Here is a 20,888-nt window from a genome sequence, read left to right as displayed (position 1 = left end):
GGAGAGGGCGCAAAATAAATAAATAAATAAAATATATATCCATATATCCATATATATCCATATATTTGTTTCTTCTTTTTTTATTTAATTTTTTTACATTTTTATTTATTTTTTCACATCTCTTATTTTGGAGATCGAGGTCATACTGTGACACTGAAATGAAAAAGTATTTCATCAACTAAAATATCTATAATTTCCAGAATAGTAAACACATACAGGCGTAGAGGCGGCGGTGTGTTTCAGGCTGTGTGACGTCGTACAGGTAGCTCTGTGTAGCAGTGTGTTTCAGGCTGTGTGACGTCGTACAGGCAGCTCTGTGTAGCAGTGTGTTTCAGGCTGTGTGACGTACAGGCGTAGAGGCAGCTCTGTGTAGCAGTGTGTTTCAGGCTGTGTGACGTACAGGCGTAGAGGCAGCTCTGTGTAGCAGTGTGTTTCAGGCTGTGTGACGTACAGGCGTAGAGGCAGCTCTGTGTAGCAGTGTGTTTCAGGCTGTGTGACGTACAGGCGTAGAGGCAGCTCTGTGTAGCAGTGTGTTTCAGGCTGTGTGACGTACAGGCGTAGAGGCAGCTCTGTGTAGCAGTGTGTTTCAGGCTGTGTGACGTACAGGCGTAGAGGCAGCTCTGTGTAGCAGTGTGTTTCAGGCTGTGTGACGTACAGGCGTAGAGGCAGCTCTGTGTAGCAGTGTGTTTCAGGCTGTGTGACGTACAGGCAGCTCTGTGTAGCAGTGTGTTCACTTCTCTTCTTTTCTCTCCTCTCTTCTCTTCTCGTTTCTTCTCTTATCACCTCTTCTCCTCTTTTCTCTTCTCTTCTCCTCTCTTCTCGTTTCTTCTCCTCCCCTCTCTTCTCTTCTCCTCTCCTCTCTTCTCTTCTCTTCTCTTCTCTTCTCTTCTCTTCTCTTCTTTTCCAGACTGCTGACTGCCATGGGCGTGTCATCTCCAGAGACAGAGGTTGTGGTGGTGATTAAATATTGGTACTGGATGGCCCACAAGCCTTGACCTGAATGGTCAACGACCTATAAACAGAAACGGGAAGGAACTGAGACATGGAACTCCCTACTAGCTACTTCCGTCACCAGCTCTGGGGAAATAAGCAGACAAGGCGCTCTACAAAATGTATGGAATTAACCGTAAAATTGCTTATACCAATAATAGTAGAGAAGGCTTATTTGATTAAACAACATATTTGCCATGTTTAGGGTCTTAGAAACATATTGACATTTTAAACTCGGAATGTCATTCTGTGGATTTTTTTTAAGGGATTTCTGTTATATTTTTGGTGCATAATGATGATGTGTTTCACCTTTTTTGATGACTTACAAAAAAACAAGGGTGAACTAGGCTAACGATTTAGCTACTGTAGTTTTGATATCAAATTGAGAAAATATTTTATTTACAATATTGAAATTGACATTCCTGATATTTAAGCAGTTGATTGCTATTTATGATGAATTGAAAATGGGGGACCCTGATGTAAACAAGACGAAAGTCTTTCTCTGGTCTACATCCCCTTAACAATTGTGTGTATTGAGCTGTACTGTATTGTACCCATTCTGCAATCTGTTAATAAAATGTTCAATCAATTCAATCAATCAATCAATCAATCGGTTTTGCTAATGACGTGAATGACGTGTGTTTTCAGTGAGGACAGCTGTCACTAGAAAGAAAGAGTGGAACTCTTCACAAAATTTTATTGAAATTCACCAATTCATATTGTTTCAGCCTAAATGGAAAATCATATATTTTCACACAAAGTTCCTCACCTAAAACTTGCAGTTACATTTTAATCCATGGGGTGGCACTGTCTCTACTGTATGTTGTGTTAGTAAACATTGAGGAGGAAGTGCTCATGTCAGACATCTTCCTGGGAAGGCAGGAGGTTTGAAAAAGAAAAGGTCAAGTGATAGTGATGACATTGAAATATATACCCTGCAACAAGCCCAGAATATAGGCCTAGTGTATGGGGGTCGATTTCTATAAAAAATAAACAAATGCAAAAGTAGAATCCACAATCGTAAAAACTATCCACACACACACACCTCTCAATTTGTGTTTCGTAAATCATAAAAACATGCTTGATCTGCTTAGATTTACGTACGGATTTTTAAAAACATGCTTGATCATCTTGGAATTACGTACGGAATTTTGAGACAAATATTTAGCTGTTTTCCCCGTGTGGATTCGTGTGTGAAGCTTCTTCTTCTTCGGCGCTACCGAACACGGCCCGATATGTGTTCGGCTCATGAGCGCTACAAGTGGCCAAAATCTCACATTATCTTTAGCCCTAAGCATCAACATTCCATTATGAAAATGAATGCTCAAAGTAAATATATATAGTACCATTTTGAAGATAACAACTAGGGCTTTCAAATGATATAAAATATCTGTATGATTATCATGATTATTATTATTCATATTATTGAACATTCAGGAAAATAAACTAACTTCTGAAATTGTCAACCAACTGCTAGCATCTGCAGCGACATCATTCTCGTTCCTGCCAGTTGATTGGTGAGTTGATAAATGATGTTGCTGTAGATACTATGGCTCTGGATGCTAGCAGTTAGCTGACAACGGAGCCAGTAACGCAGGGCAGTATTAAACATTTTAAAGTGCCATTTTTGAGTGGATTGTACTGTAACTTCATGGTGACGTTTGAGTGCTGCTGCTGCAACGAAGGAGCATGAGAAAGATGTCCGATGAGATTCGGTTTAGCATTCCCTCCACAAAACAATGATGGCCGCATAGAGACAACTGTGTTAAAGCGTCCATCCAAATTGTCAACAGTTGTCTCGATGACCGCCCAAATCGACCTTAATGATTCATTTATCACACACATTAAATGAGCAACTCCATTAACAGGCATGCGTTGCTCATGGGACGACTAGTTGCACTATGTTTTAATGACGCTCCCGCGCATAAATATTCCCTCGCATACACAGACTAAAGACAGTGCCTAATTGCCTCTACGAATGGAATGTAACACATTTCATTAATGTGTTACATCCGTGCATGTGCGTGCGTGTGCTTCTGCTCACAGACTGGTTGCACGGCGTGCAACCCCGTCCCATGAGCAACGCATGCCTGTCCATTAATTTTACAGCTATAGCTAGCTAGTTCCAGAGGGCTTAGTTCAGATACATTCATTTGCTATGTCTTCAAGTGAATACAAATCGATACATCTCCTAAAAGGAGAGAATCCCTTATCACAGCCATGAGCACAGATAGATTGAATGCTCATATTATGAGAAAATATCTGAGTCGCTGTTTGTAATGTCCACACTTGGACTATTAGTAATTATAATAAACACGCAGGAGTCAGTAGGCTGTGTTGTTATTCCTCCGTCTTTATTCCATCCTCCAAGAACATCAACATCATGCTCGCTTCACTCGCGTACATCCACTCTGGACACTTCCTAGTTCTTGCCTCTAGCCTCTTGTGCCTATTGTGCCGCCTAACGGTGGCGGTGGTAATAACCTAGTATTAACAATAATACTAACCATGCAGAACACAACACTGTTGGTTGCAAATCAGGCTCTAGTCATCTTTCTACGTGTTACCTCCAGGCGCTCTCGCATCAAGGTTTGTAACAGTACAAAGGTCACACACGTGTCGGACTGCTAATCTTTGTTTGAATACTCAACTGTGTGTGTGTGTGTGTGTGTGTGTGTGTGTGAGGGAGAGTGAGTATCCGTGGACATCATGAGAGTGTTTGAGGGAAAACCTCACTGGAGATGCTTCAGCCTTCCGTCGAGGACAAAAGCTCTCAGGCTCCCAACCTCCTCTTAGCAGGTAACCCCTTATACTGAATGTGGGAAATTCCTGTCACATAGAAATTATGCGTCCACATCTCTACATTATATATATGGATATAGACAAGTAAAGGCTTCTCATTTAGCCTATACAGTCATTCTAGCTTGATTGAGGATCTTTCTGCAGAACCCACCTTCATATTCGGGACACCGTGGATGGATTGTATATGGATGGTAAGAACCACGTTCTAGACTCGCAGAAAGAAGCTTAAACTCAAACTACAGGCACTTTTCCTCACTGCAATCTTCTCCATATTTCCCCCAAAGGTAGCAAGATAACTGTTATTTTCCTATTAAATACTTTAGATGCTAATGCCTTTAGTCATTTACATTTAGTCATTTAGCTGACGCTCTTATCCAAAGTGACTTACAAGTTCTGTACAACATGTCAGCAGGAAGGGTACAACTCTGGCAGCTAAGGGTAAGTGGCATTCGTTAAACAGTGTTGAACTTGAGTGCTACAGTCTTGAGTGTATAGTAGTATTATTAGCATAGTATGTAGTAATATAGGCATGGTAGATTAATTAGTAGCAAAGTGCATAATAGTAAAATACAGTATGAAGGTTAGTATTCCAGCTCCTGCTCCTGAGCCTACAAGAGGCAATTTTCGCTGCCCACCCCTGCTTTTCTCGAAAGACAGAAGCTAGTTAAAGTTTGATATCAAAGCAATTAGTTTCCGGCTGAGTAGGAGGTTCGAGCCCCGTGTCAGACTCTGTGGGAGAAGAGCAGCCTGTACAGCTGACGGCAGGGTAACGGATCACAGGAGGGAACCTTCTGGGGCTGCTGCTGGGACGATGACAGGCTGTGGTTTTGTGGGCCTGTACAGGGGAAGAAGGAAGGAACACTCTTGAAACAGCTCACAGTATCACAGGTAAACATCCTCTATATGCAGTGTTTCTCAACTGGTCGCTGGGCCATTTTTAGTGTGTAAAATATATATATATATTTTTTTTTTGCACTACCTATCTTTGTGAAAGTGGCTTCTCAGCTCTGGTCCAGCTGAAGACAAAGCAGAGGAACAGATTGGACATTGAGCATGACCTCAGAGTTGCTTTGTCTACCATCACCCCAGACTTTGAGACTCTTGTCAGGAGCAAACAACATCCCCAGTTATCCCATTAGTTACCTGGGATGTTAAGCTAAGAAGTCTGCTAAGAAGGATACATTTATTTATTATTATTATTATTTAATTTCATTGTGTTTTTAGCCCTAGTTGCACTTTTGTTGCAACCCCAGTTATCCCATTAGTTCCCCCAAACGTACTGTAGGTCTGTTATGTTAAGCTAAGAAGTCTGCTAAGAGAAGCAGCATATTATTTATTATAATTTTATTTCATTGGGTTTTTAGCCCTAGTTGCACTTTTGTTGCACTTTTTTGTGTTTATTTCATGTTTTTAACAGTGCATGAAAGATTGTGTATTACTGCAAAACTTTTTTTTTTTAAATAAATCATAGTGGTTAAAGAATTTGGGTTGCGACTTAACACATCCTGCGCCATTCACGTTGTACGACGTGTTTCAAGTTCATGCTAATTCTGCCAATCCACGGCGTACGACGTTATTGAGATCATATTTAATTTTTTCGCCATGTTATTCATATTTCCCTCACGGAGCCTGGTCTGATGCAGTGTGAGCCGGCACAACTCTGCAACGCTTCAATACTGCCCCCTGGTGGATGATCAGTGAGTTGCCAAACCGGAAATAGCCGAGTCGATCTCGGTGCGTCTCCGAAATGCTTCCGGCCACTCGCATATTGTTGCGGGACTGTAGACACACGTACGTGTGTAGCAATCGCTGCCATAACGCAATAATCGATACGATTTGGCCGTGTGTTATGATTATACAAACCGGAAATGGATTTAGGTGATCGCTGTCAAATAAGTGGGATCTTTTTCCTCCAGTCTCATCGCCGAACGGTAAGAGGACGCTGACGTTACTTTCAGCCTGTTTGTTTATTATTATCCATGCAAACTGCTCTGATCAATATATCACCCATACTACATAAAGCATTTAACGACGATCACGGAATTATAAACGACCCCCCCCTCCGTTCATCCGCGCATGATCAGTCATAACGTTTAGGATCATGTACAGTTGAAATTTTTTATATAGCGTGGATCGGCAACAAGCGGCATTTGATAATCTATATATGCGTTTCTGCCTATATCTCACGTTCTGTGAGGTTTGGTTGGTTCCCCGCCACACTCTCTCCTGAGGTATGGTGCTGATTGGTGCATTCCCCGCTGCACGCTTTTTGAACGATTGCCACTTTCATCACGCAGCTGTCATAGTTGTGATTAGCGCCCCAGAGGGCTTTATATACCGGGACCTTCCTTCTATCGTTGTCGGGTCGTTCTGGAATACAACTGCATTTGCCTGTTTTTTCCCCGTTGCTGTTCCTGGTCTACTTTCTCTCCAGGACCTTTCTGTGGAGAACCGCTGTTGAGAACCTTGTTCCCCGTTTGGAGCTGCGCCTCGTTTTGCCCGCTTTACGCGTTGCGCTTGGGTGAGTGGAACCAAACCCCTCTGGATTATTCTGATTGTGTGTATTGAAGAGACACTGAAGACTGTCACTATCGTTTGGTTCTGGATTATTCTGATTGTGTGTATTGAAGAAACACTGAAGACTGTCACTATCAATTGGTTCTGGATTATTTCTGATTGTGTGTATAGAAGAAACACTGAAGACTGTCACTATCAATTGGTTCTGGATTATTCTAAATTGTGTGTTGTGGGGAACACTGAAGACCGTCACTGTCAATTGGTTCTGGACCCAGCTAGGGAGGAGGGAAACACACTGCCTCTGTGTTTCATTGGACTGTTTCTGATATCTCTCTCTCTCCGTTTTCCACCTTGAGCGAAGGCTGGGAGTATCTGCAGAGCCGCTACAACGTCACATGCCAATTCCCCACCACTATCTGCTGGGAGTATCTGCAGAGCCGCTACAACGTCACATGCCAATTCCCCACCACTATCACCAGGAGGATTCTGCAGAGCAGCAGATGACTCTGCCGAAGGCAGTCTCCCTATTTGTTTGATTATTGTACTTATCCTTCTTTTGACTCTGTAAATAAATACGCCCTAGCATTTGGCTAACTCTGAACTTCCTGTCTGTGCCGTTGCGTTTGAGGTCGGTTACAAACCATAACATTACGACCCGACCATGACGACCTCAGCCGACACAGACAGGGTCAGAACAGCGTTGGCGGTCCAGATTGAGTTAACCAACGACCACAGCCTACAGCTAGGTGCGGCTGCGGCTGCTGTACAGGAGCTCCGAGACCAGGTCCTGCCTATTCAGGAGTCCCTTGGCTCTCTGGCTAGCCTGCAGACAGCCCAGGGTAATCAGCAGACTAATATTCTCCACCAATTACAAGCGCTGAGTGAAGCCGTTAACACCTTGCTTTTGACCCCACCTACTTCAGGAGCCTCGGCCGGAGCATCACCCGCAGCCGTGGCAGGCCCCGCGCCTCCCGATCCCGCACCTCGGGAGCCCCGTCTCTCCGAACCATGGTTGTTCGATGGTAACTTCGAGGATTGTGCCACATTCATCATGCAATGTGAGTTGGTTTTTCGTCATCAACCCAGCCGATTCACTTCAAGGGGAGCCCGAGTGGCTTATATGACTAACCTGCTCTCAGGCCGGGCAGCCCAGTGGGTTACTGCCTCCTGGGCAATGGGGGCTGATTTCTGTTTTTCCTACCGAGACTTCGTGGCTGAGCTCCGCAGGGTTTTCCACCACCCAGCCCGTGGCCAGGACCCTGGAGCTCGGTTGGGCACCTTCCGGCAGGGCAGTGGCGGGGTCACCGACTACGTGCTGGAGTTCAGACTGGCGGCAATGGAGAGCGGCTGGAACGATCAATCGCTTCGTCTCACCTTCATGAGGGGGCTCAACGACGCTGTCAGGGGCCAGCTCGCGACCGTGAGGAACCTGAGTCCCTCGAAGACCTATTCAGCCTCGCCATTCGCATCGACGGACGCCTCCAGGAGAGAAGACGTGAGAGAACCCGACCGGGTCCTCCAGAGGTTCCCCAGACCCCCCGTACTCATGATGGTACTGCGGTCCGCCCTGCTCCCAACACAACTGGTGGTTCCTTCCCCTCCCGTTCGGTGCCCGGGGAGGAACCCATGCAGCTGGGACGTTCACATCTTAGCCAAGCTGAACGGGAGGCGAGGTTCAGGTCCGGCCTTTGCCTCTACTGCGGTCGGGAGGGACTCCATATCGCCAACTGCCCCACCCGGCCAAAAGACCAGGCTCGCCGGGACCCCGGGAGATCCTGGTGAGCCGTTTTTCTCGTTCCCAGAGCCGTGCACCACCTAGCCGTCTGATGAGCGTCACCCTGGCCTGGGCGGACCAACGGGCCACGGTGGAGGCACTCATCGACTCGGGTGCTGACGAGAGTTTCCTAGACTTCGAGTTTGCTACCCGGGCCAACATTCCACTAGAGGACCTCGTGAGGCCATTGGAGGTGTTCGCATTGGACCAACACCGCCTGGCTGACATCACTCAACGCACCTGTCCTGTCCTGCTCACCATTGCTGGTAACCACGTTGAGAGAACGACGTCATGAACGACGTCCTTCGTGACATGCTGGAGGACTTTGTGGTAGTATACCTAGACGACATCCTCATTTTCTCCAAGACCCTCGAGGAACACATCCAGCATGTCCGCCGTGTGCTGGAGCGCCTCCTCCACAATCGGCTCTTCGTCAAGGCAGAGAAGTGCCGATTCCACTCCGACTCCGTCGATTACCTGGGCTTCATCGTGGAGAGAGGCTTGACGCGAGCTGACCCTCGCAAGATCCGGGCCGTGGAGGAGTGGCCGGAACCCACCACTCGGAAGGAGTTACAGAGCTTCCTCGGGTTCGCCAACTTCTACCGAAGATTCATCCGGAACTACAGTCAGGTGGCGGAACCGCTTACCAGGCTGACCTCTCCCGCCCTGCCGTTCGACTGGTCCTCAGCGGCGTGTGCTGCATTCCGCTCCCTCAAGAAGAGGTTCACTTCCGCCCCGATCTTGCTCCATCCAGACCCCAAGAGACAGTTCATCGTAGAGGTGGACGCCTCGGATACTGGACTAGGAGCTATCTTATCCCAGCGGTCTGCAACGGACCAGAAGGTACATCCGTGCGCCTTCTACTCACGTCGTTTCCTCCCTGCCGAGAGGAACTACGACATCGGCAATCGGGAGCTGCTGGCGGGTGTGGCTGCCTTGGAGGAGTGGTGTCATTGGCTAGAGGGGGCAGAGGAGCCATTTACCATTTGGACGGACCACAAGAACCTGACGTACATCCGTGCTTCCAAGCGCCTCAATGGCTGGCAGGCAAGATGGGCCAGCTTCCTCAGTCGGTTCGACTTCTCGCTGACGTTTCGCCTTGGTTCCCGCAACACGAAGGCCGACTCCCTGTCCCGGTTACACTCCAAGGGGGCTCCAACCACTGAGGACCCGACTCCCATCCTCCCAGAGGCCAGGGTGGTAGGAGTAGTCACCTTGGGCATCGAGGGGGTGGTAAGGCGTGCCCTACGCTTCCATCGCGCTCCAGGCAATGTACCGGTTCATCGTCTCTTCGTCCCCGACTCAGTCCGGTCCCGGGTCCTCCAGTGGGGCCATACCAGCCGGTTCGCCTGCCACCCAGGCGTTCATTGCACGTTCTCCTTCCTGGCTCGTCGATTCTGGTGGCCCACCATGAGGAACGACGTCAAGGAGTTCGTACTGGCCTGCGCAGTCTGCGCCCGCAGCAAGGCCTCCCACCAGGCACCCTCCGGGCTATTGCAGCCGCTTCCCATTCCGAGCCGCCCTTGGTCCCATGTGGCGTTGGACTTCGTCACGGGTCTTCCTTCTTCCCAGGGGAACATGTGCCTACTGACCGTGGTGGATCGGTTCAGCAAGGGGGTTCACCTCGTGGCCCTTCCCAAGCTTCCCTCGGCGGCCGAGACGGCGGACCTCCTGACACGCCATGTGTTTCGCCTCCATGGGTTTCCCCAGGACGTCGTCTCGGACCGAGGGCCCCAGTTCACTTCCCAGGTATGGCGGGCTTTTTGCAAGGGATTGGGGGCAACGGTCAGTCTTTCCTCTGGTTATCATCCCCAGACTAACGGACAAACGGAGAGGATGAACCAGAGTGTGGAGTCTGCTCTTCGGTGTGTGGCTGCCGAGAAACCCGCTTCTTGGAGCCGTTTCCTTCCCTGGGTCGAGTACTCCATCAACTCCATGGTCAGTTCCGCCACCGGCCTCTCACCCTTTAAGGTATCCCTGGGCTACCAACCCCCTCTTTTCCCTGCACAGGAGTCAGAGGTGGCAGTTCCCTCCGTACAGGACCACCTCGACCGGTGCCGTCGGGTCTGGGAGATCACCAGGACTGCGCTGCTCCGGTCATCGGAGCGCGCCTGTCGTGGGGCTGACCGGCGCCGGGTCCCTGCGCCGACGTACCACCCTGGGCAGAGGGTGTGGCTTTCCGCAAGGGACCTTCCGCTTCGGTCCTCGGCCAAGAAGCTTAACCCCCGGTTCGTCGGTCCTTTTGAGGTTCTGAAGGTACTCAGTCCGGCGGCGGTGAGTCTTAAGCTTCCTGCGTCCATGCACATTCACCCCGTTTTCCATGTGTCCCGAGTTAAGCCTGTCTCTCTCAGTCCCCTGATGCCTCCTGCTCCGGAACCACCTCCTCCCGTGATGGTGGACGGTCACCCCCAGTGGCAGGTCCGCCGGTTGATGGGCGTTCGACTGCGGGGTCGGGGGTTCCAGTACCTGGTGGACTGGGAGGGGTACGGCCCGGAGGAACGGAGCTGGGTCTCCCGCCAGCTCATCGTGGATCCAGGCCTGATCACCGACTTCCATCGTGCCCATCCGGGCGAGCCGGGTCGGGCTGGTCGCCGGGTGGCTCCCGTGGAGGGGGGGGTACTGTGAGGTTTGGTTGGTTCCCCGCCACACGCTCTCCTGAGGTATGGTGCTGATTGGTGCATTCCCCGCTGCACGCTTTTTGAACGATTGCCACTTTCATCACGCAGCTGTCATAGTTGTGATTAGCGCCCCAGAGGGCTTTATATACCGGGACCTTCCTTCTATCGTTGTCGGGTCGTTCTGGAATACAACTGCATTTGCCTGTTTTTTCCCCGTTGCTGTTCCTGGTCTACTTTCTCTCCAGGACCTTTCTGTGAAGAACCGCTGTTGAGAACCTTGTTCCCCGTTTGGAGCTGCACCTCGTTTTGCCTGCTTTACGCGTTGCGCTTGGGTGAGTGGAACCAAACCCCTCTGGATTATTCTGATTGTGTGTATTGAAGAGACACTGAAGACTGTCACTATCGTTTGGTTCTGGATTATTCTGATTGTGTGTATTGAAGAAACACTGAAGACTGTCACTATCAATTGGTTCTGGATTATTTCTGATTGTGTGTATAGAAGAAACACTGAAGACTGTCACTATCAATTGGTTCTGGATTATTCTAAATTGTGTGTTGTGGGGAACACTGAAGACCGTCACTGTCAATTGGTTCTGGACCCAGCTAGGGAGGAGGGAACCACACTGCCTCTGTGTTTCGTTGGACTGTTTCTGATATCTCTCTCTCTCTCTCCATTTTCCACCTTGAGTGAAAGCTGGGAGTATCTGCAGAGCCGCTACAACGTCACATGCCAATTCCCCACCACTATCTGCTGGGAGTATCTGCAGAGTCGCTACAACGTCACATGCCAATTCCCCACCACTATCACCAGGAGGATTCTGCAGAGCGGCAGATGACTCTGCCGAAGGCAGTCTCCCTATTTGTTTGATTATTGTACTTATCCTTTTTTTGACTAAATAACTACGCCCTAGCATTTGGCTAACTCTGAACTTCCTGTCTGTGCCGTTGCGTTTGAGGTCGGTTACAAACCATAACACGTTCTAGGAATTACTGCAGAAAACGATAAAAACATATTTATCTAGGGGCGGCTACGTGGCAGTTTAGCTGGTCGTCCGTACTAATACACATTGGCCGTATTAGGGGGTGGGAAACTGATGGGTGGGGATCGGGCGTTGTGGACAGCGACTCCTACAGGTCGGTTGGTGCGCCTGCGCAGTAGAATCAGGAAGTGTCGGGGGCAGCGTGAGCCTCCCACGCGTTACTCCTCGCCACTGAGAGATCGAGCTGCGCAGGTGAAAAGATGCGACTGCTGTTACCTCAAGTACCGGAGGGGACTTGTGCTATGTATGACTTAGTCCACATTGCAGCCGGCTTGTGGGAGGCAAGAAACAGCGTTCGTGACAGGGGAGGGTTGGATGATACGCAATTGGGATGGGAGGAAAATATAGAAAATGGGAGAAAAAGTGGATAAAAAAAAAACATATTTATCTAGACGGTATTTTCGTATGAATGTTTGAATGAAAAAGTAAAACGTTCCTACATCCTGAACGATAGATAATCGATGTTGAATGGGCCATAGTAATGTCAATTTAGCAATACAATTAAAAAGGTTATAGCCCTGCAAAGAAGGTGAACATCTCCATAGATTTACAGTGCTGGCAGAGAATGGTATAAGATGCTCAAATAGCGTGGCAGGGAATGTGTTAATGACTAAGGAAAATGTTGGGTCCCGAGGCTAGACCAGTTGAGAACCACTGCCTATAAGAGCCAACGCTATATATTTAGGTTATTGTATTATATGAATGTTTATATGTTTATTTGTATTACCTTAGATTGAAACGGCATTAGGGATATTGATTGTATTTAGATAAAGTCATTGAACCGTCTTATTTGTCATAATAGAACATTATAGAACATTCGTGATGTCACAGTATGATGTCATAATCAAACATTCTAGAACATTTGTGATGTCACAATATATAAACATTGTAGAACATTCGTGATGTCACAGTATGATGTCATAATCAAACATTCTAGAACATTTGTGTATCTATATATATTCAACAATTCTCTCATTGTGCATCTTGAAACAGTGCTGAGCAGTACTGAACAGATAGACTAAACAACATAGATTGAAGCCGCATTTCTAGACCAGGGTGCCTTGCCTATACCGTTTTGCTGTGGAAAGAGCCGGCAAGTTGATTTACGGCTTTCAGGTGTGGAGGAATTTTGTCATGTGTCGAGTCTGCGGTGATTTTGGAGACTGGGAAAATACAGTTTCTTACCTTGTAGTAGTGACGTGAATATTTAGGAAAATAGCTTTAGGATCACTTCGGTAAAGAAAGACTTCGCTGTGGAAGAGAAATAAACCATTTTGATATCTTTGTTTTACACCGGAGCGGCTGTGGACATTATTTTTCTTTATCAATGAACGTACTACTCACGAGTAAGCAACTTTAACCAGTAGAGTGGAACGTCGGCCCTCATATTAGTAAGAAAACTCTGTTCCAAGAGGAAAAAGGAATCAACACAAACTACTGGAACGCTGAAAGAACGATAACAACAAATGTCGGAGCCTAGGAAGGTTAAAATGACACAAAAGGCCTATGAGGAAAATATCCGTCATGCCATCAATAAGAGGAGAGCTAAGCTATGTCAGCTAACTGGTCACATGAAACAGATGAATCAATTAATGGATGATGACGACGACGGTAACTTGGAAGTTGTACAGACAAGATTTATGGTAGAATTCAACAAGCTATTTGGAGAGTTCTGTGAGCTTAATACTTCAGTCCAGCTGGTACTAAGCAAAAACATAAGCAATACATCAGAAGAGGAGAAGAAGAAAGATCAGGATGAATGGTTCACGCCGAAGGCTGACACATTTTACAACTTCACAGTAAAGGCTGACACATGGATGGAGGAGGTGCATCAGCGTATAGCGGAGTCTAGGAAGCACCAAGATGAGGTTGGGCCTGAAGACAGTGCATCCGTCGTCTTAAAAAAGAAAGTGTCTAGAGCACCATCCACTACACTTTCCAGAACATCAGCTAAGCTAAGAGCAGAGAGAGAGGAGTTACAGGTCCAGACTGCTTTAGCTGCCTCAGAGGCTAAGTGCAGAGTACTGGAAGAGTACGAGGTCCAGCGAGCCTCATCCAGAGTGTCCCGTAGGGATGGAATGAACTCTTACATATCGAAAAAGAAGCCCTTCAAATCACAAGCTCACGAACAGGCTACGCCTACTCCCCAGGCCGTGGAGGACAAGACAGATAGTAACAGAGACCGGCTGTACTTCATGGAGCAGTACACGGATGGACAGCCAAGAGAGCTGATAAGAAGTTGTCTTCACATGGAACCAGAGCGAGGCTATCGCGAGGCAAGGAGGCTCTTGAAAGAACATTTTGGAAATGGATACAAGATCTCAATGGCACTGAACTGGCCTACTATCAAGTCCGATGACGGAGAGGCGCTCCACTTCTTTGGCCTCTATCTCACTGGATGCCTCAACGCTATGGCTGACGTGGAGTACATGCAGGAGCTTGACAGCATATCAAATATGCGTGCCATCACAGCCAAGCTTCCGTACAAGCAGAGAGAGCGGTGGAGAAGCAAAGCCTATGCTCTTCTAGAGAAAGATCAGTGCAGCGCCAAGTTCAGCGACCTTGCCGACTTTGTCAACCTACAAGCCAAAGAAGCCCTACACCCTCTCTTCGGCAACATCACAGATGGAAACAAGAGCCAAGCTAACGCTCACAAAGATGAGAAGACTTCCAGAAAGAGCGGCGCTCGGGGAAGCTTCACAACAGCTGCTACAGCAGTCCAGAACCCGGCAAAGACTAAAACAAGGACCAAGGGGGATTTTTGTATTTTTTTGTAAAGCTAATTTTGAAAACTACAAGGGTTGCTTGCTTTTTTTTATTTATTTTTAGAATACTGTTTTGGAGTCTACATTTTTGTATTTTTTTGGTAAGAATATAGGACAGGCACATATAAGCACTATGCTTCTGTCTGTACCTTTTCAGTCACTGTAAAAATCAAATATTGATAAATGATGGTGTATATTGTATTGTGTGAGATGATGACTGAAAAAAAATAAACTACTACTACTACTCTGTGCCTTCTCCAACCCTTGCCTCTTCTGCCAAGGAGAACAGCATGCCATTGAGCAATGCAACAAGATGAAGAAGTCTCTTCACAAGGAGAAGATAGAGTAAAGGCCTATGTTTCAGCTGTCTGAAACGGGGTCACATGAGCTATGACTCTGAAACAGAGCTTCCATTGAACATATTCACACGGCAGCTAATTTTGCTCTTATGTAAGAGCAAAATGGCCGCCGTGTGAATATGGTCAGTTGGGTTTCTTTAGGGTCACACCGTGTAGAGAGGTTGACTGCCTCGTCAAACATTTTGAAATCAACATCTTAGATTGGGTGTAAAACAAAGCTGGATTACCTAAATGGACAAAATATAACGTATTCTATCACGGCTACATACCTTATGCATACTGCACCTTATGTGTATACTGTATACTTCATCAGAGCATATATTTAGCATGTTAAGATTATATATATTAGATTAGATTTTAGATTATATATATATGGTAACTATATTTATTGTAGGGCAAATATAATTAGAGAGGGCATACATACCCTCATCCTGCACCTTGACCTTTTTACACTGCCTACTTGCCCTTATGCGCATGCCCAGAGTTAATTATTGTTTACACTGCCTATTTTTTTTATTCTATTTTAATTGTTTACTTCTCCACTGTACGATCATCTTACGGCTTGTATCATGTATTCTACCACCTGTACCTCCCCTCCCCCCTCCCACTTCTACTACCTGTACCTCCCCTCCCCCTCCCTCCTCCCACATGCTGCTATGATGCCTGAATCTCCCCAAGAGGATCAATAAAGGAATATCTTATCTTATCTTATTCTTGAACGACTGGAGTGTCCTCCTAGGATCAATGGTTTTACAAAAGACGAATACCTACGTATGCAGCATTTTAAAACTGCAATGTGTACTTTTTCATGAAAGAACATTGCTTCTTTAGAAGCTAAATCACGGAGTTGGGCAGAACAATAGAAAACCCTCCGAACAGTGATGCATGAAACAGTGAAACTGCCCACACGAGCTCTTCTGGTCGGGTATAACCAGTGAAATCTGTGAAAGGTTAGTCTCGTTTGTAGAGCATGAAATGTCAACGACATGAATGTGAAACAATGCACAAAGGTTCCTTCCTTGAAATGTCTTTTCCCTTAAGGCCCCCACAGATGACCACCGGCAAAATTGCTTTGCGTTGGCTGAGCCATTATTTCCAGCGGGGAGATAAGCGGAGTCCAACTCTCGCCACTCGGAATTACCAGAAAAGTTCAAATGATTTCAACTTTGACCTCGGTTGCCGCTGACCTTACAAAGTGCTGCCAATCAGAATACAACTTTATGTGATGTCAGCTAAAGCAACTTCCAAACTCGAGTGGATCACGTTGGGAGATGGCAGAGAGTTAACGCCACATAAAAGCTGACCACGATCTTGCAGGAAATGTTTTATAGTATTCTATTCAAATAGTATTGAATGATAGCAGCTTGTGCACCTCCATGATGACGACCAACTAGATACCTGTTCCCGACCTCGCAGCAAGCAAAGAGCAGAATTCTTATCACCTGAAGGCTCCTTTATCCACCAAGTTTAAACATGGTACAGGTACTGTACCTCTCATTGCCACTGAGTGCCAATCTTCCATGGACCACGGTGGCCATTTTGCTCTTATGTCACGCTCATGGGAACAGGATGGAAACAAATCCCAACCTGAGCATGACACAAGAGCAAAATGGCCGCCGTGTGACTATGGTCAATAGGGAGGTGTAGTGGTTACGTCATTGCCGTTTTTTGTGTTCCACCCTCTGTCCAACGCAATGTATTTCCCCATTGCCCATTTCTAAATTGCCTCGTTTAAAACAAATAAAGCATTAACATTGGCATGGTGTACCTTTCTGTGCTTATTCATCCACAATCTATAGCTCAAAATGAAAATATTCGCAATTAATCATAAAAAATTATTGCGAAATTTTATTTCAACCTAAAATGTTTAAACAATAATGTTAGTGATAGAAGGGAACTCATTTTGTGCAAAAATGTAAAGCTTTTCAATTTCCATGCGGCAGAATTGTTACAATAGCCGATAATCCATTTTCCCAATGATAAATCCCTATACGGGTGGAACAACCAGTGACGTCAGACTACACCTCCCTATAGTGCAGCTTTAAGGCGTTTCCCTGAGCTAAGAGCATTCCTAGAACCACATTTTGTGTCGTATAGTATTAGAAAAGCATAGAAAGTCATTTATTCAAGAGCTTGACAGGTCACTCTCCTCTCCTTTCCACTCTTATCTCTACCCCATCCCTCCTCTCTTCTCCTCCAGATGGAGAGAAGTCGTTTTTCATTAATCCAGTTGGATAGTTTGTCTCCCTAAACAGCCCCTCTGCTGTAGACAGGCTGCTCTGGCTCCACCATAACAGACTGTAATTATTACCATACACACACACAGCACGTGATCCTCGATGGCTTCAAGGGAAGGTTACACACCAGAAATGAGTGCTTTTCTTTTTGAATGAATGAATGAAGTCCAGTTAATGTTATGTTAGTCAAGAAGGGTGGGACACGGGAGAGGAACAGGGTGCATGAGGTTGGTATTGGGACAGGTGAGAGCGGTAGGAGACGAAAGAAGAAACTGTCCTTTTCTAAATGTACTTTATTAATTTTTTTACCTGTGAACATTTATGTAACACTGTTTGCTTTCTGCTCACTCCCCCCCCCCCCCCACACACACACAAATAAAGAAGATAGTTACGTTGCACTCGTTTGTAAGTCATGCTATATATCTATACTCCATATCATAATATTCTTCATATTAGAACAACACCATGTATAGACATTATTGAAAAAATATATATTTAATATATATAATTATATTCTTCACCGAAAATATATGCTAATTTATTATCGCACATAATCCTAAAGCTCTAAAAATCATTTTGCACTCACAGATTCACTTTGACAGTTACTGAGAGGTGATGTGTTTGAACGGAGTCATCCCTATGTTCCCCGGGTCCTATGTTCCCCGATTGATTGATTGAAAATTTTATTATTTTATTAATTATTAATGTCCGCCTTGTTTCGAACTGGTTAAGCTTGGCGACTCTTTCGAAGTTGGTTAAGGTTAGAGTTTGGAATCAGGGCTGGTGGTCTGACTATCTATCGCTACCGGGGAACATAGGATCCGGGGAACATAGGACCCGGGGAACATAGACATGCTCCCGTTTGAACATGTCCTCCAGTGATGTCACTGCATGATTGAAGTGTTGTATTGAAATTATGTAGATTAAACGATGTTAACCACTTCATTTAGCCGTACTTATACTTAACACGACACAACATGACACCACTGGAGGACATTCAAACCCATTAACTCTCGATAACTGTCAAACTAAATGAACGTGTGCAAAACTGTTTACACTTCTGGGACATGTGTGAGCTTATGTGCAACCAGCACCAGCATTGTTTTTCAATGAAGAGCCCCTTTAACACTTTGAGTGCCAGTGACGTGTTATGTCGTCTTTCCATGCCCCCCGTTGAGTGCCGACGACGCAAATTGTCGTTTGATTTTTTTATTAGCGATCTGAATTCATATTTCATCAACCGAGTCTCCCGTTGGTACAGCAGCCCCTCTAGGAGCTCCGATGGGAAAATACCGCCCCCTATCGTCTATCCCTGTGTAACTGCAGGCCATTCGATTAGACTGGTGGATCTGTGCTGGATGTGTGGAGGGGGAGCCTACTGGCTCCACTATGCTGGCGAGGGATCTGATGACGAGGGAAGTGATCGTGAGCTGGAAAGCAGCCTGGAATATATATTTACAGCAGCCAATAATCAATCAATAAACGCGATCGATATTTGGAATGGCAATCAGGAATTGGAATAATCTTTTTGGAGAACATCTGATCTAAGGTAAGGAGTCTATGTTACCAGTTTTAGGATAATCAGAGCTGTCTTCACTGAGATAACAGCGTGTCCCGTATGTGTATATGTGTGTGTCTGTGTGTGTGTGCGATCAGGAAATAAGATAATCGATTTTTCAGCCCGCTTCTATAGCGTGCATAAGTACACATATACTATCGATAATCTAGCGTTTATTTGAAAACGATTCATAAATAGGCCGACAAATGACAATAAATGCCGTTTATGACGGAATCTTTCTATTTTCCGGAAATGTTTGAGAAAACGATAGCTTTTCGAAATGCTATAAAAAGGATATGAACCGATTAAAAAAACAATCCGTTTCGACAATGTTGACTGCAAACAAGTCATTGATAAGCGACGGGCAGGTTAGACGCATAGCCATAATTTAAAACATAGATTATACGTTTTTAACGCTATCATTGAAGTGGATGATGGCACTCAAGGACATTAATCAACGTTATGGCTGGCACTGAAAGTGTTAAAGGGGAATTATTTTACTATTTCTTTCACTATTTGGGCGCTTTTACACAATTCTGGTGAGTCTATGGAACACCTCTGTAAGTATTTTTTCAAAAAAATATTCATTGTTTTGTACTCAAAAACAGCATTTTTATACCTCAAGATCTTAAGCCGTGGCTGGGCTCCAACCACTGTGTGGCCTGGTGGCAACTGCCACATCAACTGCCACATTATTATGCAGCTGAGAAACCTCTGACATCACAGATATGCACATGTTCAGATGACTCAGTTCAGTGAGGGTGAATATTGTGAGAGGAGAATTGGAAGAATGCGCCAATATGAGAATTAGAGACATAGATCCTATTAATATAAGTCCACATAGCTAGGAAACAATGCTAAACACTGAAAAAGGCCATTTATAAGATAGTTCCCCTTTAACTTCATCTCATTTGCTAAAGAAAATGAACAAAAACACAACACCCCACTCTCTGTGTGCATCACTGAACCGCAGAACCCATTGACTCGCGCTACTGTAGCCTACTCGGTACACGGATCCATACATATCTCAAATCACCTCGAGTCCAAAACACAGATCCCTTTGTGTGAGTGACAGCGCGACGCCGCGCCTCGTCTCTACTAGAGCACCCCTTCGCTCCGCTTGCTCCTCCACACCACCAGGCCGGTCACGAGCAGCGTCACCATCACGGGCACGGCGATGAACGGGCCGAGGATGCCGATCGGCGGGTCGTGGAGCAGCCGGCCCGTCGGGGCGCAGTCGTGAAAGTAGAGCTGGTGGATCTGCGTGAAGAACCGGTCGATGATCTGATTGGGCCAGAAGCAGTCCATCTTCAGGGCGACCAGGTAAGTGCAGTTGGTCAGCCCCCCGTACAACCTGCAGGGGGCAGCAAAACACAGTCGAGATTATAGCACTGTGCTAATGACCTCTTCAGATACCCTCTGTGCCATGTTTCTTTTTTATTAATTAAAAAACTAACAGAGGAAATTATATGTGAAGGCAATCTCCCCCCCCCCCCCCCCCCCACCCCGATATATCAGCCGTTTTCTTCATGTGATTTGAAAGGCAATCACGACAGACTGTCACGTGTGACACCGCTCTGACAGGCCTATGTAGGCCACACGTTGGGCTTTCTCCCTTTAGAGATCCACACGGTAGTTTTAGAAATACCAAATAAACCAACATGTCGAACCGTGGGTACTCTGCGTTGATAACGTTCTCTATGGATTCATACGCCGACGAGGTCTCCCATTGGACGAGGGCCCGTTGTTTCCATTCTGTTAGTGGGAGAAAGGAAAATGAGCAGATAGAATTACCGGTGGGATTAGCGCGGCTAAATATAACTGCTAGGTGCAGGGGGCCAGGAGTAATGGAGACGCTTACCAACAGAGCAGAGAAGCCTTCAGCATGCCATACCTCCTTTCCCTGGGAGATACTTTGAATGACCAACATATTTAGCTGTGTATATATATACTGTATATATATATATACATGGACTGGGCTATACTGTTCAATAGGCGTACTCTGGTTTTCGAGACGAGATGTTGGAGCATTGGAAGATCTGAGCTTTTTTAAGAGCTTCCAAAGTGGTTTTGGAAGTGTGAAGGGTGTGAATGAAAAGATAGCAACAGCTAAGTCCCAGGACAGTGTGTAACGGTGTGTGTGTGTGTGTGTGTGTATGTATGTGTGTGTGTGTGTGTGTGTCAATGCTTGACAGTGATATTCCATAAAGAAGAGTACTTGATTGAAA

The 20,888-nt window shown here is 46.1% G+C and overlaps 2 protein-coding genes across 2 annotated transcripts in view; one reads left to right on the top strand and one right to left on the bottom strand.

The window, feature by feature from the left end:
• Positions 1-995, top strand: part of LOC311230420 (uncharacterized protein) — a gene marked incomplete at both ends in the record, with an annotated part of 41,852 nt that extends 40,857 nt beyond the window's left edge. The window contains one exon of the mRNA XM_084316691.1: positions 908-995. Coding sequence (XP_084172817.1) covers positions 908-995 — 88 coding nt within the window. The remainder of the gene's footprint in view (positions 1-907) is intronic.
• An 18,644-nt stretch (positions 996-19,639) lies between these two features.
• LOC311236404 (receptor activity-modifying protein 1-like) overlaps positions 19,640-20,888 on the bottom strand; it is a 46,963-nt gene continuing 45,714 nt past the window's right edge. Inside the window, exon 3 of the mRNA XM_084324078.1 lies at positions 19,640-20,014. Coding sequence (XP_084180204.1) covers positions 19,759-20,014 — 256 coding nt within the window. The 3' untranslated portion in view covers positions 19,640-19,758. The remainder of the gene's footprint in view (positions 20,015-20,888) is intronic.

Source organism: Notolepis coatsorum (genome assembly GCF_963971535.1).
Source record: "Notolepis coatsorum genome assembly, chromosome: 1".
Classification (NCBI taxonomy): Eukaryota; Metazoa; Chordata; class Actinopteri; order Aulopiformes; family Paralepididae; genus Notolepis; species Notolepis coatsorum.
This window is presented reverse-complemented; position numbering and strand designations above follow the sequence as displayed.